Below are 23,798 nucleotides of genomic sequence, written 5' to 3'. Positions count from 1 at the left end.
TCAATCAATCAATCAATGTTTATTTATATAGCCCTAAATCACAAGTGTCTCAAAGGGCTGCACAAGCCACAACGACATCCTCGGTACAAAGCCCACATAAGGGCAAGGAAAAACTCACCCCAGTGGGACGTCGCTGTGAATGACTATGAGAAACCTTGGAGAGGACCGCATATGTGGGTAACCCCCCCCCCCCTCTAGGGGAGACCGAAAGCAATGGATGTCGAGTGGGTCTGACATAATATTGTGAGAGTCCAGTCCATAGTGGATCCAACATAATAGTAAGAGTCCAGTCCATAGTGGGGCCAGCAGGACACCATCCCGAGCGGAGACGGGTCAGCAGCGCAGAGATGTTCCCAGCCGATGCACAGGCGAGCGGTCCACCCCGGGTCCCGACTCTGGACAGCCAGCACTTCATCCATGGCCACCGGACCTGTGGCCCCCCCCCTCCACAAGGAATAGGGGAGCAGAGGGGAAAAGAAAAGAAACGGCAGATCAACTGGTCTAACAGGGGGGCTATTTAAAGGCTAGAGTATACAAATGAGTTTTAAGATGGGACTTAAATGCTTCTACTGAGGTAGCATCTCTAATTGTTACCGGGAGGGCATTCCATAGTACTGGAGCCCCAATAGAAAACGCTCTATAGCCCGCAGACTTTTTTTGGGCTCTGGGAATCACTAATAAGCCGGAGTTCTTTGAACGCAGATTTCTTGCCGGGACATATGGTACAATGCAATCGACAAGATATCATTGAGGAGTCCTTGGGGGGATGTTTTCAGAACAGCCTGCTCCTGTTGTTGCATCAAGGCCATTCGAGGGAGTCAAATCGTAGATTAGGATTTTGTTTGCGAACAGACATTACAATGGCTTGTCTGTTCTATTCCATCCAATGTTTCCCTTTCAACCGGCTTTTTCATGATGTGATCCATCTTGCGATTCAGTTCAGAAGTCTCCCCAGACTGTGATCCCGCAGCCCGGCCCAATCCTTCCATTGCGACGAACAGCCTTTGGGCCCCTTGAGTGGCTGCCATCGTCTTACGAATTTGACGATACCCCAGAGCAATGCCCAGTCCAATCAGCAGGTGGCCCGCGAACACGGTTCCAAACAGTTAGATGTCTTCCACGTCCTCGATGGAAAGGACTGAGAGGCACATGATTCTCCATTTATCCCAGGAATCTCTCACGTACCCCGCAGTAAAGGCTCCCCAGAACCTCTTTTCCTCGTCGAAAAGACTTTGTCAATTGAGTCGAGAGTCCAGCTGATCATTTCCACGTCTGATGTTTCGAGGACAGCGCAAAGAAAGAGGCTTCAAAAAAGTGTAGACAGGACAAAACAAAGAGAGCAAGCAGGGAGAAGAAGGGAGGCGGAAAAAATGTGACCGCCCTCACCAAAGGCAAGACAGAAAAGGTACAGGTGATGTAGGGTCACTCCAGCACTGTACCACCGCCTATGGTCACCTACCTGCATCAGCTGCATGGAGATCTCGTAGATTTCCCTGCTGGTGTCTGACGCTTTGAACAGCACCAGGTTGAGCAAGGTCACCAGGTCACATGGGTAATTCCTACCAAAAGTAGGAGGAGAGATGTTTTAAGGATGGATGTTAAGTTGAGTGCCTTGAGAGCGGAAGCCCACCTGTTACCACAAACGGTGGCGATAGCCTTGAAGCATCCGGACGCCAGCTGGTAGGAACCGGTGAAGCAGCGGTCCACGGCCCAGTTGAACAGGTTGCTCTGGTCGGGGTTCAACTCCAAGAGCAGGATCACCACCTCGCAACCCAGACGGTGCACCTGCGGGCGACACGGGCGGTGTCGGGTAAGTGTTACATCCTGTCCTCAGTGGGGATCGGGACCAAAAACCCGGTTCCATAACAACCAGACCAAAGACAGAAGTAGATGTCTCATTTCGGTCATAAATGAACGCTGCCCTCCCTTCTACACCTCGTTCACGGCAACAGAGCGGTAACAGCCAATCAGCAGTGCGTATTCAGAGCGCATGTAGTCAGTGCTTAGCATTTAGCAGGTAATCATCAGGCTGCGGACTCTCCCCAAATGATAATAAACACCTCCCAGTCAACTAGTAACATCACTATGAGCCCGTTGACCTTCTAGAAATATAAAAGGCAGCTCAGCTCGCTCGCAGTCCTGGCTTGAGGTGAAGGCTAATTCGCCTTTAGCGTAACGTTAGCTCATTTTGCGGTGTGTGTGTGTGTGTGAGTGTGTTACGGACAGCAAAGCCCTGTCTGTCTGTTATTCCACTTGACCTTTTTCTGTGTTGATTGAGCTGTGTTGAAGCAGCAAAGAAGGACATTATGTTAAATGAAGAGTTTCTGTCTCTGATAGTTGATATAATAATGTAAGTGCATCATTAAGCGTATATGAACTCCATGGTGTTCAGGGATGAATAGTCTCTCCTATTGCTATTGTACTATTTTTTTCAGCTATAGTTACATTAATCATTAGTAATGCAGCAGCCTAGTTTTGAATGGCAGGGTCCCTGCTATCACATGTTGATAAAAATATAACATATACATAATAAAAATCAACTACAGGCTTCCCAAATGCTGTAATAAATTAAGCATGATGAGTTGACTTGAAACTGTTTAATGTTGCACTTTTTATATGTAGAAGAAAAGTTTTGTCATTTTATTTAATCAGAGCAACAACTTGAGGCAGTTTAATGTTGATTAACGCGGGCAGAATTATTATAGTGTTCCCAATGTTAAAAGGATAAAGCCATTGTTTACATATTTGGTAAATAAATAACCAAAAAATTTATATTTTGTTGTTTTCTAACTGTACCGAAAATGAACCGAACCGTGACCTCTAAACCGAGGTACGTACCGAACCGACATTTTTGTGCACCGTTACACCCCTAGTATATACATATATGTATATATACATATGTATATGGGTGGATAGATAGAGTGTCCGCCCTGAGATCGGTAGGTTGTGAGTTCAAACCCCGGCTGAGTCATAATGCCTTAGAAATTACTCGCTTTGGTCTTGGTTCTGCTCGAAGAAGATAAACACAATGAATGCACCCTGTTTCCCCGTCTATGCAGAGATTTTAAAACTGGTGTAATGTGAGCCCGCCTCCTTAGAACAAAATAACTCTCCCCTCCTGTGTGTGTGACTATCATTGGTACTTTAACTTTTTCCATTTTTTAGGTACCGATTCCGACACTGTTTTAATGATTACAGATTTGGTACTGGTATGGGCGATAGCCATCTCTAGTCTTGAGGCGTGTGTGTGACATACCCGTTTGTCGTGGCATGCCAAGATGTTGTCCAGCCACTTGTACAGGTAGCCGTCGGTGGAGAGACCCACGTTGTCAAAGACCGGACCACAACAGAGCACGGCAGACATGGCCTGCAGGGAGAGAATCCGGTAGAGTATTCCTGGAGGTGGACACGGTTCCTTATGTGGACGCTCACCTTGAGAGCGCAGTACTGGTAGCGGGTGATCTGGTGGTTGCGGTCGCTGTAGCGGTCCAGGGGCGTGAACATGACGCTGAAGGGTCCGGCCCACTGGCTGAAGAGGATGAAGAGGTGGTGGCGAAGGGACTGCTGTGGGAAGAGGAAGCGCCTGTGCTGCACTGCACCAGCACAGAGTGGGAAAACCAGAATTGGTAACGTCTTTTTAAAGTTTCCCTCGGTTTGTGTGACTCACCAGGCACGCACTGGATGAGATTGGCCACCATGCCGCTGAAGTGGGCTCGGATGTCTTTGAGCACGTCCATTTCCTTCTCGTTCTCAGCCTCCAGGAGCATGCGGGTCAGGTCCACGTACTCCAGGAACAAGGCCCCCAGGGCGAGGGAGTCGCGCTCCAGAGCTCCGTTGGTGCTGGGGAGGAAGACAGGCACATTGGTGAAGACCTCCATTTACCTAAACTTTTCGCTTGACCACGGTTGTGCTTGCTCGTATCAAAGAGATCGAGGAAGTCGGCTTCGTACTACGGCAAGTTTTTAATTGAACTGTGATTAGGACGGACTTTTCCGGAAAGAGATGCCAAAGCAGACTTTTTCCACGGCGGAGAATACTACCCCTCGTTCCATTAATGTTTACTTATATTGCCCTAAATCACCAGTGTCTCAAAGGGCTGCACAAGCCACAACCACATCCTGGGCTCAGATCCCACATCATAGCAAGGAAAAAACTCAACCCAATGGGAGGACAATGAGAAACCTGGGCGACCGGTACAATGGACGTCAAGTGGATCTAGCATAATATTGTGAGAGTCCAGTCCATAGTGGATCTAACATAATAGTGAGAGTCCAGTCCATAGTGGATCTAACATAATAATGAGAGTCCAGTCCATAGTAGATCTAACATAATAGTGAGAGTTCAGTCCATAGTGGATCTAACATAATAGTGAGAGTCCAGTCCATAGTGGATCTAACATAATAGTGAGAGTCCAGTCCATAGTGGATCTAACATAATAGTGAGAGTCCAGTCCATAGTGGATCTAACATAATAGTGTGAGAGTCCAGTCCATAGTGGATCTAACATAATAGTGTGAGAGTCCAGTCCATAGTGGATCTGACATAATAGTGTGAGAGTCCAGTCCATAGTGGATCTAACATAATAGTGAGAGTCCAGTCCATAGTGGATCTAACATAATAGTGAGAGTCCAGTCCATAGTGGATCCAACATAATAGTGAGAGTCCAGTCCATAGTGGATCTAACATAATAGTGTGAGAGTCCAGTCCGTAGTGGATCTAACATAATAGTGTGAGTCCAGTCCATAGTGGATCTAACATAATAGTGAGAGTCCAGTCCATAGTGGATCTAATATAATAGTGAAAGTCCAGTCCATAGTGGATCTAACATAATAGTGAGAGTCCAGTCCATAGTGGATCTAACATAATAGTGTGAGAGTCCAGTCCATAGTGGGTCTGACATAATATTGTGAGAGTCCAGTCCATAGTGGATCTAACATAATAGTGAGAGTCCAGTCCATAGTGGATCTAACATAATAGTGAGAGTCCAGTCCATAGTGGATCTAAAATAATAGTGAGAGTCCAGTCCATAGTGGATCTAACATAATAGTGAGAGTCCAGTCCATAGTGGATCTAACATAATAGTGTGAGAGTCCAGTCCATAGTGGGTCTGACATAATAGTGTGAGAGTCCAGTCCATAGTGGATCTAGCATAACAGTGAGAGTCCAGTCCATAGTGGATCTAACATAATAGTGAGAGTCCAGTCCATAGTGGATCTAACATAATAGTGAGAGTCCAGTCCATAGTGGATCTAACATAATATTGTGAGAGTCCAGTCCAAAGTGGATCTAACATAATAGTGAGAGTCCAGTCCGTAGTGGATCTAACATAATAGTGAGAGTCCAGTCCATAGTGGATCTAACATAATAGTGTGAGAGTCCAATCCGTAGTGGATCTAACGTAATAGTGTGAGAGTCCAGTCCATAGTGGGTCTGACATAATATTGTGAGAGTCCAGTCCATAGTGGATCTAACATAATAGTAAGAGTCCAGTCCATAGTGGATCTAACATAATAGTGAGAGTCCAGTCCAAAGTGGATCTAACATAATATTGTGAGAGTCCAGTCCATAGTGGATCTAACATAATAGTGTGAGAGTCCAGTCCATAGTGGGTCTGACATAATATTGTGAGAGTCCAGTCCATAGTGGATCTAACATAATAGTGAGAGTCCAGTCCATAGTGGATCTAACATAATAATGTGAGAGTCCAGTCCATAGTGGATCTAACATAATAGTGAGAGTCCAGTCCATAGTGGATCTAACATAATAGTGAGAGTCCAGTCCATAGTGGATCTAACATAATAGTGTGAGAGTCCAGTCCATAGTGGATCTAACATAATAGTGAGAGTCCAGTCCATAGTGGATCTAACATAATAGTGAGAGTCCAGTCCATAGTGGATCTAACATAATAATGTGAGAGTCCAGTCCATAGTGGATCTAACATAATAGTGAGAGTCCAGTCCATAGTGGATCTAACATAATAGTGAGAGTCCAGTCCATAGTGGATCTAACATAATAGTGTGAGAGTCCAGTCCATAGTGGATCTAACATAATAGTGAGAGTCCAGTCCATAGTGGATCTAACATAATAGTGTGAGTCCAGTCCATAGTGGATCTAACATAATAGTGAGAGTCCAGTCCATAGTGGATCTAACATTGGCCATTTTTCAAACTTCCACCATTTCCACATTCTGTAACCAAAGGCGATGGCTGTTTACGACCCCCGCCCCTTACAAACAGCTGTTGAAAGTCCAAATAAAAGAGGGGGCGTACAATCTTTCGCCAGAGCGTGCTGGGAGACTGTACAAGAGTACAGCCCAGACGTCTCTCCTCAATTGAACCAAATTTGATTCTGTCTCTGTTTAATTCCTTGCTCCTTGTCTTGTTTAATAGATGTCATCAGTGTTTGAACCTGACAGTTTTGATTTGTGATCCCCTGTTCAAGAACCAATAAAAGTTTGTGAATGGAGGTTCCACTGTAGCAGAGATCAGTTTCCTTAGCATAACATGTGGTGGTGTCGTGAATTGCGCGTGCGTCATTGTGTTGGCGTCACCTGTCACTGATGACTCCAGCGTTGGCCAACAGTTCAAAGATCCTCAGCAGCTGCAGTCGGAGAAGATCCCTCCTCTCCCTGCGCTTCTTGTTCTGACAGCCAAGCAGACATTTCAAACACGATCATGACGTTCACGACTCGTCTCAACAACGTCCTCTTAAAGTACAAGTAGGGCGTACTTGCCAACCCCTCCCGGATTTTCCGGGAGACTCCCGAAATTCAGCGCCTCTCCCGAACAGCAATGTTGTGACACTTTTAAACAGGACAATACTGCCATCTACTGTACATGCATATGTGACCCACCCATAATGTGTCACATTTTTGTGTTGATTTATTTATTTTATTTTGTGGTTTGAATTCGTTTTTGGAGCTGTCATTACACATTTATCAGTATTCACATTGGTCAGTAGGGGGCAGTAGGGTGTTTCTTCCCAATTGAATGCTATCACCTGCAGACCGGAAGTGTCTTGTCATTCTGATGAGCGCGACCAGTCTGTGAACAATTGAAACGTCCTGTGTGCTTTTTCCTCCTGTATAACAGGTTAGTTTTGGTGAATCAACTCACTGAATAATATCCATGTGATCTTTATAAGTTTAAGTACACATTCTGATGGTGGAGCCTAACTCTAAAGTGTTTTTGAGTTGTAGTTTGTATTTGTGAATGAATCCAGTGCACAGCTGCAGTAATCGATACAAAAAGGCGACGTGAGTGCGCAATGTTTATATAGGAACTTCTGATCCTAATTCAGACTCCCAAATTAGAGCTCCCGTTTTCTTATTGATTTTATAATGTGTATTTGTATAATGTGTGTGTTCTGAAACAGTGACAGAGAATAGAACAAGGATGGACAATCCAACCCTTAACTCAACAATGAGTAGATGAGTGTTATGTGTGTGTGTATATGTGTAAATAAATGAACACTGAAATTCAAGTATTTCTTTTATTTATATATATACATACATACATATACATATATATATATATATATATATATATATATATATATATATATATATATATATATATATGTAATAAAATATATATATATATATATATATATATATATAGCTAGAATTCACTGAAAGTCAAGTATTTTTTATATATATATATCTTAACCACGCCCCCCCCCCCCCCCCCGAATTCGGAGGTCTCAAGGTTGGCAAGTATGAAGTAGGGTGGAAAAATAAGTTTACGTTATACACGCTTATTTGGGTTTCACTGTATCGTTAAACCTTATCTAGTTGTATTTACAATCCGTGAAGTATGTGGAAATACCGTCTAAAATGTCACAAAATGCCACAAATTCAGTCGGCCGTTTTGAATATTTTGCAACGGGCGCCGGAAGTTGTCAGACCCATTAGTGATCCTTTTTCTGTCCCTGTAATGTTTGTCTGATCTTGAAAGGGATTGTGCTGAAAATCTCAATTTCCCCTCGGAGATGAATAAAGTACAAACCCTGTTTCCATATGAGTTGGGGAATTGTGTTGGATGTAAATATAAACAGAATACAATGATTTGCAAATCATTTTCAACCCATATTCAGTTGAATATGCTACAAAGACAACATATTTGATGTTCAAACTCATAAACTTTTTTTTTTTGTGTGTGCAAATAATCATTAAAGGGGAACATTATCACCAGACCTATGTAAGCGTCAATATATACCTTGATGTTGCAGAAAAAAGACCATATATTTTTTTAACCGATTTCCGAACTCTAAATGGGTGAATTTTGGCGAATTAAATATTCGCTCTCGGAGCGATGACGTCACAACGTGACGTCGCATCGGGAAGCAATCCGCCATTTTCTCAAACACCGAGTCAAATCAGCTCTGTTATTTTCCGTTTTTTTCGACTGTTTTCCGTACCTTGGAGACATCATGCCTCGTCGGTGTGTTGTCGGAGGGTGTAACAACACGAACAGGGACGGATTCAAGTTGCACCAGTGGCCCAAAGATGCCAAAGTGGCAAGAAATTGGACGTTTGTTCCGCACACTTTACCGACGAAAGCTATGCTACGACAGAGATGGCAAGAATGTGTGGATATCCTGCGACACTCAAAGCAGATGCATTTCCAACCATAAAGTCAAAGAAATCTGCCGCCAGACCCCCATTGAATCTGCCGGAGTGTGTGAGCAATTCAGGGACAAAGGACCTCGCTAGCACGGCAAGCAATGGCGGCAGTTTGTTCCCGCAGACGAGCGAGCTAAACCCCTGGATGTCTTGGCTCACACCGTACTGAAGATGATCAAGAGAAGAATATCGACCCTAGCTTCCCTGGCCTGCTGACATGAGGGTATGTCTACAGAATATATTAATTGATGAAAATTGGGCTGTCTGCACTCTCAAAGTGCATGTTGTTGCCAAATGTATTTCATATGCTGTAAACCTAGTTCATAGTTGTTAGTTTCCTTTAATGCCAAACAAACACATACCAATCGTTGGTTAGAAGGCGATCGCCAAATTCGTCCTCGCTTTCTCCCGTGTCGCTGGCTGTCGTGTTGTTTTCGCTTGCATACGGTTCAAACCGATATGGCTCAATAGCTTCAGTTTCTTCTTCAATTTCGTTTTCGCTACCTGCCTCCACACTACAACCATCCGTTTCAATACATGCGTAATCTGTTGAATCGCTTAAGCCGCTGAAATCCGAGTCTGAATCCGAGCTAATGTCGCTATAGCTTGCTGTTCTATGCGCCATGTTTGTTTGTGTTGGCTTCACTATGTGACGTCACAGGAAAATGGACGGGTGTATATAACGATGGTTAAAATCAGGCACTTTGAAGCTTTTTTTAGGGATATTGCGTGATGGGTAAAATTTTGAAAAAAACTTCGAAAAATATAATAAGCCACTGGGAACTGATTTTTAATGGTTTTAACCATTCTGAAATTGTGATAATGTTCCCCTTTAACTTTATAATTTGATGGCAGCAACACGTGACAAAGAAGTTGGGAAAGGTGGCAATAAATACTGATAAAGTTGAGGAATGCTCATCAAACACTTATTTGGAACATCCCACAGGTGTGCAGGCTAATTGGGAACAGGTGGGTGCCATGATTGGGTATAAAAACAGCTTCCCAAAAAATGCTCAGTCTTTCACAAGAAAGGATGGGGCGAGGTACACCCCTTTGTCCACAACTGCGTGAGCAAATTGTTGAACAGTTTAAGAACAACGTTTCTCAAAGTGCAATTGCAAGAAATTTAGGGATTTCAACATCTACGGTCCATAATATCATCAAAAGGTTCAGAGAATCTGGAGAAATCACTCCACGTAAGCAGCATGGCCGGAAACCAACATTTTTGTATCAAAAACCGACATCAATCTCTAAAGGATATCACCACATGGGCTCAGGAACACTTCAGAAAACCACTGTCACTAAATACAGTTGGTCGCTACATCTGTAAGTGCAAGTTAAAGCTCTACTATGCAAAGCGAAAGCCATTTATCAACAACACCCAGAAACGCCGCCGGCTTCTCTGGGCCCGAGCTCATCTAAGATGGACTCATGCAAAGTGGAAAAGTGTTCTGTGGTCTGACGAGTCCACATTTCAAATTGTTTTTGGAAATATTCGACATCGTGTCATCCGGACCAAAGGGGAAGCGAACCATCCAGACTGTTATCGACGCAAAGTTGAAAAGCCAGCATCTGTGATGGTATGGGGGTGCATTAGTGCCCAAGGCATGGGTAACTTACACATCTGTGAAGGCACCATTAATGCTGAAAGGTACACACAGGTTTTGGAACAACATATGCTGCCATCTAAGCGCCGTCTTTTTCATGGACGCCCCTGCTTATTTAAAGTTAAAGTTAAAGTACCAATGATTGTCACACACACACTAGGTGTGGCGAGATTATTCTCTGCATTTGACCCATCACCCTTGATCACCCCCTGGGAGGTGAGGGGAGCAGTGGGCAGCAGCGGTGGCCGCGCCCGGGAATCATTTTTGGTGATTTAACCCCCAATTCCAACCCTTGATGCTGAGTGCCAAGCAGGGAGGTAATGGGTCCCATTTTTTTTTATAGTCTTTGGTATGACTCGGCCGATCTCAGGGCGGACACTCTAACCACTAGGCTATGAACCCACGCCAGGAAACCAGCCAAAAAAGAACAGAAAACGAAACGACATCATCTGGTACAACCCCCCATACAGCAAAAACGTCTCAACTAACATTGGACACAAATTCCTCACTCTGATTGACAAACACTTTCCCAAAGACAACACCCTAAGAAAAGTATTCAACAAGAACAACATTAAATTGAGCTACAGCTGTATGAACAATATACGACAAATCATCTCAAACCACAACAAAACAATTGCAAATGAGCCGTCGGCCCCCGGACAGAGCGACTCCAAAACCAACAAAGGCTGTAACTGTCGAAAGAAACCTGATTGCCCTCTCAACGGGGGGTGCTTACAAACATCAGTTGTCTACCAATCTAAGGTAATACGCAAGGACATTAACACATCCGACACATATGTAGGATTAACCGAGGGAGAATTCAAAACCAGATGGAACAATCACAAGGCTTCTTTCAGGAACAAAAACCTGCGAAATACCACAGAACTCAGCAAACACATTTGGGACCTCAAAGACAATAATGTTGAATATTCAATAACATGGCAAATTCTTACATCCAGCACACCTTACAATAGTGGTAATAAAAGATGCAACCTATGCTGGAAAGAGAAACTGTTTATTATTTACCGTCCAGACCTGTCATCCCTCAACAAGCGCAGCGAAATTGTAACAGCATGCCGCCACAGACGGAAACACCTCCTAGGTAACACATGAGCCAATCACCACGCCCCTACGCCAGCCTGTACCCACCCACTCTGTGCCCTATATAAACCATGGTATGTGAATGCTCCCATTAAAATCTCCTGATGATTGAGGGTACCCCCCCTCATGAAACAGGCCTGTAGAGATGAAATAGTCTTGTGATTTTTTTCCCCACACATACATATATATATATATATATATATATATATATATATATATATATATATATATATATATATATACATACTGTATACGTTAGGTCAGGAAACAACACAGAGGCTACTTCATCCCCACAAGCCTGTTTCGCAGGTTTCCCTGCTCTTCAGGGAATTTTATTGAAGTGTCTGTGGTTGTTACATACCCTATACATATGTAACAACCACAGACACTTCAATAAAATCCCCTGAAGAGCAGGGAAACCTGCGAAACATACCCTATGTATATGTAACAACCACAGACACTTCAAAAAAATCAATAATGTGTGTGTGGTTGTTACATATGTATAGGGTATGTTTCGCAGGTTTCCCTGCTCTTCAGGGGATTTTATTGAAGTGTCTGTGGTTGCTACATACCTTATACGTATGTAACAACCACACACACTTTTCAGGGGATTTTATTGAAGTGTCTGTGGTTGTTACATACCCTATATATATGTAACAACCACAGACACTTCAATAAAACCCCCCTGAAGAGCAGGGAAACCTGCGAAACATACCCTATATATATGTAACAACCACACACACTTTATTGACTTTATTGAAGTGTGTGTGGTTGTTAAATATATATAGGGTATGTTACAATCCCAGACACTTCAATAAAATCCCCTGAAGAGCAGCGTCGGGCCCATACCCGGCCGTCGCCGGCAGCGAGAGCCGCGAGGGCTAGGCCGCGACGAGTAGGGTGGCCGCCGCGGTGCGCGTTGAAGCCTCGGGCGCTCACCGCACAGCGGTGGAGGGACATCGCACCTCCACGCGCTTGGAGGTGCGCTCGGCGCACTGGTGTGCGTCTGGGCCGTGACAGCGTGGCACGCATTGAATGTCTCTGCTACATTGGCTCAGTCTCCTTTCTTTAACAGGCAAAAGCTTTATAAGCCTCGGGCGCGAGCCCGGGTGGAGCCGCCGCGGGTGCGAGGGACACCGCACCGCCATGCGCTTGGAGGTGCGCTCAGCGCGGCTCCCATATGATTGCGCACTGGTGTGCGTCTGGGCCGTGACAGCGTGGCACGCATTGAATGTCTCTGCTACATTGGATCAGTCTCCTTTCTTTAACAGGCAAAAGCTTTATAACCTCACTAATGCCTTGCATCGTCTATATTAGATATATAACAACGGGCGGGTGCGGTTCTGATTAAATGTTAGGGGTGGGGTTCACCCTGGTTGATATAGACAGCAGGACGGTGGCCATGGAAGTCGGAACCCGCTAAGGAGTGTGTAACAACCCACCTGCCGAATCAACTAGCCCTGAAAATGGATGGCGCTGGAGCGTTGGGCCCATACCCGGCCGTCGCCGGCAGAGAGAGCCGCGAGGGCTAGGCCGCGACGAGTAGGATGGCCGCCGCGGTGCGCGCTGAAGCCTCGGGCGCGCACCGCACAGCGGTGGAGGGACATCGCACCTCCACGCGCTTGGAGGTGCGCTCAGCGCGGCTCCCAGATGATTGCGCACTGGTGTGCGTCTGGGCCGTGACAGCGTGGCACGCATTGAATGTCTCTGCTGCATTGGATCAGTCTCCTTTCTTTAACAGGCAAAAGCTTTATAACCTCACTAATGCCTTGCATCGTCTATATTAGATATATAACAACGGGCGGGTGCGGTTCTGATTAAATGTTAGGGGTGGGGCTCACCCTGGTTGATATAGACAGCAGGACGGTGGCCATGGAAGTCGGAACCCGCTAAGGAGTGTGTAACAACCCACCTGCCGAATCAACTAGCCCTGAAAATGGATGGCGCTGGAGCGTCGGGCCCATACCCGGCCGTCGCCGGCAGCGAGAGCCGCGAGGGCTTGGCCGCGACGAGTAGGATGGCCGCCGCGGTGCGCGCTGAAGCCTCGGGCGCGCACCGCACAGCGGTGGAGGGACATCGCACCTCCACGCGCTTGGAGGTGCGCTCAGCGCGGCTCCCATATGATTGCGCACTGGTGTGCGTCTGGGCCGTGACAGCGTGGCACGCATTGAATGTCTCTGCTGCATTGGATCAGTCTCCTTTCTTTAACAGGCAAACGCTTTATAACCTCACTAATGCCTTGCATCGTCTATATTAGATATATAACAACGGGCGGGTGCGGCCGGGTGCGGTTCTGATTAAATGTTAGGGGTGGGGCTCACCCTGGTTGATATAGACAGCAGGACGGTGGCCATGGAAGTCGGAACCCGCTAAGGAGTGTGTAACAACCCACCTGCCGAATCAACTAGCCCTGAAAATGGATGGCGCTGGAGCGTCGGGCCCATACCCGGCCGTCGCCGGCAGCGAGAGCCGCGAGGGCTCGGCCGCGACGAGTAGGGTGGCCGCCGCGGTGCGCGCTGAAGCCTCGGGCGCGAGCCCGGGTGGAGCCGCCGCGGGTGCGAGGGACACCGCACCTCCACGCGCTTGGAGGTGCGCTCAGCGCGGCTCCCATATGACTGCGCACTGGTGTGCGTCTGGGCCGTGACAGCGTGGCACGCATTGAATGTCTCTGCTACATTGGCTCAGTCTCCTTTCTTTAACAGGCAAAAGCTTTATAACCTCACTAATGCCTTGCATCGTCTATGTTAGACAGGGCCGGCCCGTGGCATAGGCCGTATAGGCAAATGCTAAGGGCGCCGTCCATCAGGGGGCGCCACGCCAGTGCCACAAATGTTGGAGAAAAAAAAAAAAAAGTTGGTACTATTATTTCTAAATACAAAAAATAATCCCACGTTAATTAAAATGCAAAGTAAAGCCTATATAATAGAAATATTATTTGTTACAACATTACAACCCCCCCCTTCGCCCGGTGCGCCCCCTCCCTTCCCGTATCATGACTCTTTTTGGACGTCACCACATCAAAAAATCAACACAAGATGTCAAAACGGCCAAAACTGTCAGGTGCCCAGGGAAGAAAAAAGAGAAAAGAAGAGGAGGAGAAACGAGAAAAAGACAGAGGTAGCAGGTAGGTAACGTTAGCCTACATGAAATTATTTGTCTGTTACAGAATGTGATAGTAACCTGGCTTTTTAGCATTAAGCTAATGTTACATGATTCGGCAATTGCTGATCAATAAATAGCTAGTTCTGTTTTAACGTCGGGTTAATATTGTGGAGGGGGCTAAATTGGTATGGAAAATAATTATGTAACGTTAGGTAATTACAGTACTCCCACCTTACATTCCTCAGGGACATTTGTATTAGATCTTTTAAGCAGGTGTTTTTTGTTTACATTGTTATTGCCTTCTGGTTAGCTAATGTTTGCCCTGCAGGTAATAGTCACTTTTCCACCCCTTTATATATTAGGTATAGTTGTAAGCCTAGTTGTTAAAGTGCACATCATTAATGTTAATTAAGCAATATGTATGTAAAAAATATTGTATTTCATATATTCATTTATTTTTTTTTTGCATTCATTTATTTATTCATATTTTTTTTTTATCTTGTTAACTATTCTGATTGTTAATTTGCTTTCTTTAAGTAAAAAAAAAAGGTCAAAGACAAAGCTATTTGGTTTCTTGTGAGTATATACAGTTCACTGCCGATGTGGGGGGGCGCCATCTAAAATCTTGCCTAGGGCGCCAGATTGGTTAGGGCCTGATATTAGATATATTAAAAGTTGGCGAAAGAGTTTTGATACCTGCTCCGGTTTTGATTTTATGACCCTTCAAAGAACCGCTGCGCTGATGCTGCTGTTTTTTTAAGATGGCTGCTTAAAAGCAGGATGCACCAGCGTGCCCACACAATGCAGACTAGGTAGGTACACTAGACAAAAGTATTGGGACACTTATGACTACCACCGGACAAAAGTATTGGGACACTTAAGCCGAAAACTGGACAAAAGTATTGGGACACTTGGGACTAAAACTTGACAAAAGTATTGGGACACTTGGGACTAAAACTTGACAAAAGTATTGGGACACTTGGGACTAAAACTTGACAAAAGTATTGGGACACTTGGGACTAAAACTTGACAAAAGTATTGGGACACTTAGGACTAGCACCTGCCAAATACGCGGGCCCGACCAATGCTGCTTGCAGCTTTAATTAAATGTTGTTACCCACATACGAAAAACAAGCAGCACTCTTTGAAACAGGCAATTATTTATCATCAGGCACCTGCAGCATACGCCACAACAGAAGAAGAAAAAAAAAAAAAAAAGACGGCAACGCCGGCAGCAAACGTGGTACGCGACAAACTAAAAAAGGGAATACTAAAGACCAGGGGGAAAAAAAGGCCAGAAAAGTTCAGCGTGGACTCGTTTTTATGAGGTTGTAAATCAGGATGATAGTAATGCTGGCTACGTGATTTGCAAGAGCTGCGACGCTGTTTATGTCTACGACAAGTCACAAAACCGGGACATCTAACATGGTGCATCACATTTGTGCAAAAACCCCGAACCTCCACAAAACACCCTGAGCATGAGCAGTTTCGTCCGCCGGAGGTGCGCTCAGCGCGGCTCCCAGATGATTGCGCACTGGTGTGCGTCTGGGCCGTGACAGCGTGGCACGCATTGAATGTCTCTGCTGCATTGGATCAGTCTCCTTTCTTTAACAGGCAAAAGCTTTATAACCTCACTAATGCCTTGCATCGTCTATATTAAATATATAATAACGGGCGGGTGCGGGCGGGTGCGGTTTTGATAAAATGTTAGTTCGGGTGGATGGCGGATGGGTGACGACTTTTGTGATGCGGTTGCGGATGAAATAATTGCCTATCCGCGCATCTCTAGTAAGGACCATACTTGCCAACCCTCCCGATTTTTCAGGCCCGGCTTGTCATTTTATGTGGCCCGCAAAAGTCTATTATCTAATGATGTAAATATTCTTGTGGAGGGGGGGCGTGGTCCGCGGGCCTGCCACGGAGCGGGGTGTGTAAGGACTAGAGATGCGCGGTTTGTGGACACAACCGCGGAGTCCGCGGATTATCCGCTAAGGAGTGTGTAACAACCCACCTGCCGAATCAACTAGCCCTGAAAATGGATGGCGCTGGAGCGTTGGGCCCATACCCGGCCGTCGCCGGCAGCGAGACGCACTTGGAGGTGCGCTCAGCGCGGCTCCGATATGATTGCGCACTGGTGTGCGTCTGGGTCGTGACAGCGTGGCACGCGAATGTCTGTGCTGCATTGGATCAGTCTCCTTTCTTTAACAGGCAAAAGCTTTATAACCTCACTAATGCCTTGCATCGTCTATATTAGATATATAACAACGGGCGGGTGCGGTTCTGATTAAATGTTAGATCGGGTGGATGGCGGATGGTTGACGACTTTCTGATGCGGTTGCGGATGAAATAATTGCCTATCTGCGCATCTCTAGTTTTAACATCAAATATGTTGTCTTTGTAGCATATTCAATTGAATATGGGTTGAAAAGGATTCGCAGATCATTGTATTCTGTTTATATTTACATCTAACACAATTTCCCAACTCATATGGAAACGGGGTCAAATTTCCGTCCCCGTTTATTGCGCCAAAAGTTTTATCAATGACAAATATTTTTCCACTCTACTGCTACTTTAAGGGAAGCGATGGGAACACACTATGACATCTTTTTACCTCGGGTCGACGTTCCAGCGCCTCCTTCATGAGTGGATGGAGTTCCTCCATGAGCTCTCTGTAAAAAAAAAAAAAAAAAAAAAAATCAGCGGAATTTTGGAACCTTGTGATTCCGCGGACGTGTCACACCTGAAGACCAGAGCGTTTGTGCACCCGAAGCCCAACACCAAAGACTCGGTGATCTCCAGACTCTCTGCTCTCATGAGTGGAACCAGTTGCTTTAGCAGCCAGGCGACTGAGGGCGTGCCGATCACCTGAATGATGACATCATTTCTTAATGCACTGTTGTGTACTGCTCGTTTACTTCACGCACCTTGTTGTCGTAGGTGACGCTGCCGTCCGGCGTGGTGGCCGTGATCTCGGGTGTGGACGCCCGCAGGTGTCCCGGCGACATGATGCTGGGCTTGGCTACGCCCAGACACAAGATCAGGTAGTTCCTCCACAGGGACATGGAGTTGTCGCTGGAGCTGGTCTTCTTGGCGTTCACCGGGCTGCTGCGGGAGGAGCCGCACTTTAGTACACACGCGCGGTCCCGCCCAACGTGGCGCGCACCTACTTGGGGTCCACCAGCGGCAGGAGCAGCTGCACCCGGGTGAAGGCGTAGGGCCAGGCGTACCCCAGGGCGACGGGGCAGTGTTTGGGCAGGTGCTCCTGCCTGAGGAAGATGTGCAGGCACAGCACCCAGGGGTCCTTCAGGCACTGGGCGAAGATCCACACGTGGCTGGGGCTCTTCACGTCGTAGGAGCTGCTCACCAGGCGTGCCGACCACTCCACCAGCCACTGGAGGTCCACGTGGTGGTTCATGGGTAAAGTGGACTGCCAGGGGGTCAAACAAATATATATATCATGGTCCAAACATACTCAATGAGGCCGATAAACTATTTTTGGAGCCGATATTAAATTGCAGTAAAACATGAATAGTATTCGGACAAGTTATTTAGCGGCAAAAAAAAAAAGGGGATACCAACACCTTTGTTACGTGGTCTCAAACTCAAGGCCCCTTGTCATTTTATGTGGCCCGCAAAAGTCTATTATCTAATGATGTAAATATTCTTGTGGAGGGGGGGCGTGGTCCGCCGGCCTGCCACGGAGCGGGGTGTGTAAGGACTAGAGATGCGCAGTTTGTGGACACAACCGCGGAGTCCGCGGATTATCCGCGGGTCGGGCAGTTGAAATAAAAAAAAAAAAGATTTTATCCACGGGTCGGGTGGGGCGGTTGAAATAAAAAAAAATATTAGATTTTATCCGCGGGTCGGGTCGGGCGGTTGAAATAAAAAAAAAATTAGATTTTATCCGCGGGTCGGGTCGGGCGGTTGAAATAAAAAAAAATTAGATTTTATCCGCGGGTCGGGTCGGGCGGTTGAAATTAAAAAAAATTTGATTTTATCCGCGGGTCGGGTCGGGCGGTTGAAATAAAAAAAAATTAGATTTTATCCGCGGGTCGGGTCGGGCGGTTGAAATAAAAAAAAATTAGATTTTATCCGCGGGTCGGGTCGGGCGGTTGAAATAAAAAAAAATTAGATTTTATCCGCGGGTCGGGTCGGGCGGTTGAAATAAAAAAAAATTAGATTTTATCCGCGGGTCGGGTCGGGCGGTTGAAATAAAAAAAAATTAGATTTTATCTGCGGGTCGGGTCGGGCGGTTGAAATAAAAAAAAATTAGATTTTATCCGCGGGTCGGGTGGGGCGGTTGAAATAAAAAAAATATTAGATTTTATCCGCGGGTCGGGTCGGGCGGTTGAAATAAAAAAAAATTAGATTTTATCCGCGGGTCGGGTCGGGCGGTTGAAATAAAAAAAAATTAGATTTTATCCGCGGGTCGGGTCGGGCGGTTGAAATAAAAAAAAATTAGATTTTATCCGCGGGTCGGGTCGGGCGGTTGAAATAAAAAAAAAATAGATTTTATCCGCGGGTCGGGTCGGGCGGTTGAAATAAAAAAAAATTAGATTTTATCCGCGGGTCGGGTCGGGCGATTGAAAAAAAAAAAAAAAAAGATTTTAAATAGATTCAGGCGGGTGGCAGTTAAACCAATTGGGAAATATATATACATAGTTAAATGTTGTTACCCACATACGAAAAACGAGCAGGCACCTGCAGCATATGCCACAACAGAAGAAGAAAAAAAAAAAGAGATGGCAACGCCGGCAGCAAACTAAAAAAGGGAATACTAAAGACCAGGGGGAAAAAAAAGGCCAGAAAAGTTCAGCGTGGACTCGTTTTTATGAGGTTGTAAATCAGGATGATAGTAATGCTGGCTACGTGATTTGCAAGAGCTGCGACGCTGTTTATGTCTACGACAAGTCACAAAACCGGGACATCTAACATGGTGCATCACATTTGTGCAAAACCCCGAACCTCCACAAAACACCCTGAGCATGAGCAGTTTCGTCCGCCGGAGGTGCGCTCAGCGGTGTGCGTCTGGGCCGTGACAGCGTGGCACGCATTGAATGTCTCTGCTGCATTGGATCAGTCTCCTTTCTTTAACAGGCAAAAGCTTTATAACCTCACTAATGCCTTGCATCGTCTATATTAAATATATAATAACGGGCGGGTGCGGGCGGGTGCGGTTTTGATAAAATGTTAGTTCGGGTGGATGGCGGATGGGTGACGACTTTTGTGATGCGGTTGCGGATGAAATAATTGCCTATCCGCGCATCTCTAGTAAGGACCATACTTGCCAACCCTCACGATTTTTCAGGCCCGGCTTGTCATTTTATGTGGCCCGCAAAAGTCTATTATCTAATGATGTAAATATTCTTGTGGAGGGGGGGAGTGGTCCGCGGGCCTGCCACGGAGCGGGGTGTGTAAGGACTAGAGATGCGCGGTTTGTGGACACAACCGCGGAGTCGGGCGGTTGAAATAAAAAAAATAATTAGATTTTATCCGCGGGTCGGGCGGTTGAAATGAAAAAAAATTAGATTTTAAATAGATTCAGGCGGGTGGCAGTTAAACCAATTCGGAAATATATATACATAGTTAGGGCCCGCATGGCCCATTGTATAAGGACTCCCACAGGGAGTCCTTATACAATGGGACATAAGGACCTATTGAATTTGTAAGGTTTTATTATTATTATTCTTTATTCTTCCACCGCCACATTAAACTGTAATTTGACCCACTTAACATGCTTCAAAACTCACCATATTTGACCCACACATCAGGACCTGCGAAAATGGTCTTTTTAAAAAAAAAAAAAACCCACAAAACTCAAAATTGCGCTCTAGCGCCCCCTAGGAAAAAAAAAAAAACTAGACTGCCTGTAACTCCCACTAGAAAGGTCGGAGAGACATGAAACAAAAACCTCTACGTAGGTCTGACTCAGACCTACATTTTATAATGGTACATTCTCGGGCTAAAATCAACAGGAAGTTGGCAATTCCCCCTTCAAGACAAACAAGTACTAAAAACAGTCACTTTTGCCTCTTTGAGCTGTAATTTGACCCCCTTAACATGCTTCAAAACTCACCAAACTGAACGCACACATCAGGACTGGGAAGAATTGTGATCTAATAAAAGAACCTAACCCCAAATCTCAAAATTGTGCTCTAGCGCAATTTTTTAATAAAACGCACAAAAAACGGCTCCTCGGATGAAAAAACTGACAAAACTGCCTGTAACTCCCACTGGGAAGGTCGGAGAGACATGAAACAAAAACCTCTATGTAGGTCTTACTTAGGCCTACATTTCATAAATTGACAACCCCCAGCAAAAATCAACCGGAAGTTTGCTATTCCCCCTTCAAAACAAAATTTTTGTAAAAAACGGTCACCTTTCTTCAAAATCTTATTTAGGCCTACATTTCATAAATTGACAACCCCCAGCAAAAATCAACCGGAAGTTTGCTATTCCCCCTTCAAAACACATTTTTTGTAAAAACCGGTCACCTTCCTTCAAAAACTATCTCCTCTGAGCGCGTTTGTCGTTTCGGCTTCAAACTAACACAGGAGAGAGATTAAACCCTTGTGTATAAAATAACAGAACAGCGTTTTAATACCTGCTCCGGTTTTTATTTTATGACCCTTCAAAGACACGCTGCGCTGCTGTTTTTTTAAGATGGCTGCTTAAAAGCAGGAAGCACCAGCGTGCCCACACAATGCAGACAAGATAGGTACACTAGACAAAAGTATTGGGACACTTATGACTACCACCGGACAAAAGTATTGGGACACTTAGGCCGAAAACTGGACAAAAGTATTGGGACACTTAGGCCGAAAACTGGACAAAAGTGTTGGGACACTTGGGACTACAACTTGACAAAAGTATTGGGACACTTAGGCCGAAAACTGGACAAAAGTATTGGGACACTTAGGCCGAAAACTGGACAAAAGTATTGGGACACTTGGGACTACAACTTGACAAAAGTATTGGGACACTTATGACTACCACCGGACAAAAGTATTGGGACACTTAGGCCGAAAACTGGACAAAAGTATTGGGACACTTAGGACTACAACTTGCCAAAAGTATTGGGACACTTGGGACTAAAACTGGACAAAAGTATTGGGACACTTAGGACTAGCACCTGCCAAATACGCGGGCCCGACCAACGCTGCTTGCAGCTTTAATTATTGTTGACATTTTTCAAATTATTCAATTCGTAAGTTAGTGTACTTTTCATTTTTGTAGTTAGGCTAACTAAACTTTGTTGGGATTTTTATTTGATTTTTGTTCCACTGTAAAAATATAATAATAATAATAACATTAATAACATGATTGTGTACCTGCCTACCTGAGTGTGTATGAAAATATTAATGTTCAGTTACACATTTAACAGTGTTTATTATTGTTGACATTTTTCAAATTATTCAATTCATAAGTTAGTGTACTTTTTATTTTTGTAGTTAGGCTAACTAAACTTTGTTGGGATTTTTATTTGATTTTTTCTCCTTGTAAAAATATAATAATAATAATAACATTAATAACATGATTGTGTACCTGCCTACCTGAGTGTGTATGAAAATATTAATGTTTAGTTACACATTTAACAGTGTTTATTATTGTTGACATTTTTCAAATTATTCAATTCATAAGTTAGTGTACTTTTTATTTTTGTAGTTAGGATAACTAAACTTTGTTGGGATTTTTATTTGATTTTTTCTCCTTGTAAAAATATAATAATAATTAAAGCTGCAAGCAGCATTGGTCGGGCCCGCGTATTTGGCAGGTGCTAGTCCTAAGTGTCCAAATACTTTTGTCAAGTTTTAGTCTGAAGTGTCCCAATACTTTTGTCTAGTGTACCTACCTTGTCTGCATTGTGTGGGCACGTTGGTGCTTCCTGCTTTTAAGCAGCCATCTTAAAAAAACAGCAGCGCAGCAGCATCAGCGCAGCGGTTCTTTGAAGGCTCATAAAATCAAAACCGGAGCAGTTATAAAACGCGCTTCTGTAGTTTTAATCACAAGGGTTCAATCTCTCTCCTGTGTTAGTTTGAAGCCGAAACGACAAACGCGCTCAGAGGAGATAGTTTTTGAAGGAAGGTGACCGGTTTTTACAAAAATGTTGTGTTGAAGGGGGAATAGCAAACTTCCTGTAGATTTTTGCTGGGGGTTGTCAATTTATGAAATGTAGGTCTAAGTGAGACCTACGGAAAGGTTTTAGTTTCATGTCGCTCCGACCTTCCCAGTGGGAGTTACAGGCAGTTTTGTCATTTTTTTCTTCCGAGGAGCAGTTTTTTCTCGGTTTTATTCAAAAATTGCTCTAGAGCTCAATTTTAAAATTTGGGGTTAGGTTTTTTTTTAGATCGCAATGTTTGCCAGTCCTGATGTGTGCGTTCAGTTTGGTGAGTTTTGAAGCATGTTAAGGGGGTCAAATTAAAGCTCAAAAAGGCAAAAGTGACTGATTTTACGAAAATTTAGTGTTGAAGGGGGAATAGCAAACTTCCTGTAGATTTTTGGCCGAGGAAAAAAATTAATAAAATTTAAGTCTAAGTGAGACCTACATAGAGGTTTTTGTTTCATGTCTCTACGACATTCGTACTGGGAGTTAGAAAAAGTTTACTTTGTAGGGGGCGCTAGAGCGCAATTTTGAGTTTTGGGGTTTGGTTTCTTCACCAAAGAGTTTTGTTCGAGTTTATTTATGTGTGCGTCAAATTTGGTGAGTTTTGAAGCATGTTAAAGGGGTCAAAGTACCGCGTAAAGCTGCGGAATAAGAAAGAATAATAATAAAACCTTACAAATTCAATAGGTCCTTATGTCCCATTGCATAAGGACTCCCTGTGGGAGTCCTTATGCAATGGGCCATGCGGGCCCTAATAAAACCTTACAAATACAATAGGTCCTTATGTCCCATTGCATAAGGACTCCCTTTGGGAGTCCTTATACAATGGGCCATGCGGGCCCTAATAATAACATTAATAACATGATTGTGTACCTGCCTACCTGAGTGTGTATGGAAATATTAATGTTCAGTTACGCATTTATTTATCAGTGTTTATTATTGTTGACATTTTTCTAATAATTTAATTTATAAATTAATATAATTTTTATTTTTGTAGTTAACAAGCTAACTAACTAAACTTTGTTTAAATATTTTAGATAATTAATAACTAAAGAATTAATTCTTAGTTATTAGTCAGTTTCAGCTTTTTATCGTTACTTTCCGATTGCTTGCTTTTTATTTCGTACATTCACTGTTGTTTGTTTTCCGACAACATGCTGCGGGCCGCACTTTGGACACCCCAGACGTGGATTATAGTCGGGACATTTTTCAAGCCGGATGACGTCATTTCTTCCTGGATTGCTGCTTCAGCGAAAACAAAC

The 23,798-nt window shown here is 44.5% G+C and overlaps 1 protein-coding gene across 1 annotated transcript in view; it reads right to left on the bottom strand.

Annotated features, from left to right (window-relative positions):
• The window catches only part of fryb (furry homolog b (Drosophila)), a 231,855-nt gene that overhangs the window by 103,681 nt on the left and 104,376 nt on the right, over positions 1–23,798 (bottom strand). The window contains exons 21-30 of the mRNA XM_072912548.1: positions 17,600–17,859; positions 17,357–17,537; positions 17,173–17,297; positions 17,044–17,101; positions 6,550–6,641; positions 3,668–3,840; positions 3,433–3,593; positions 3,257–3,367; positions 1,631–1,785; positions 1,460–1,559 (exon numbers count right to left, since the gene is read on the bottom strand). Coding sequence (XP_072768649.1) covers positions 1,460–1,559; positions 1,631–1,785; positions 3,257–3,367; positions 3,433–3,593; positions 3,668–3,840; positions 6,550–6,641; positions 17,044–17,101; positions 17,173–17,297; positions 17,357–17,537; positions 17,600–17,859 — 1,416 coding nt within the window. The remainder of the gene's footprint in view (positions 1–1,459; positions 1,560–1,630; positions 1,786–3,256; positions 3,368–3,432; positions 3,594–3,667; positions 3,841–6,549; positions 6,642–17,043; positions 17,102–17,172; positions 17,298–17,356; positions 17,538–17,599; positions 17,860–23,798) is intronic.

Source organism: Nerophis lumbriciformis, linkage group LG37 (genome assembly GCF_033978685.3).
Source record: "Nerophis lumbriciformis linkage group LG37, RoL_Nlum_v2.1, whole genome shotgun sequence".
Taxonomy (NCBI): domain Eukaryota; kingdom Metazoa; phylum Chordata; class Actinopteri; order Syngnathiformes; family Syngnathidae; genus Nerophis; species Nerophis lumbriciformis.
The sequence above is the reverse complement of the archived record's forward strand: the minus strand, read 5'-3'. Positions and strand labels throughout refer to the sequence as shown.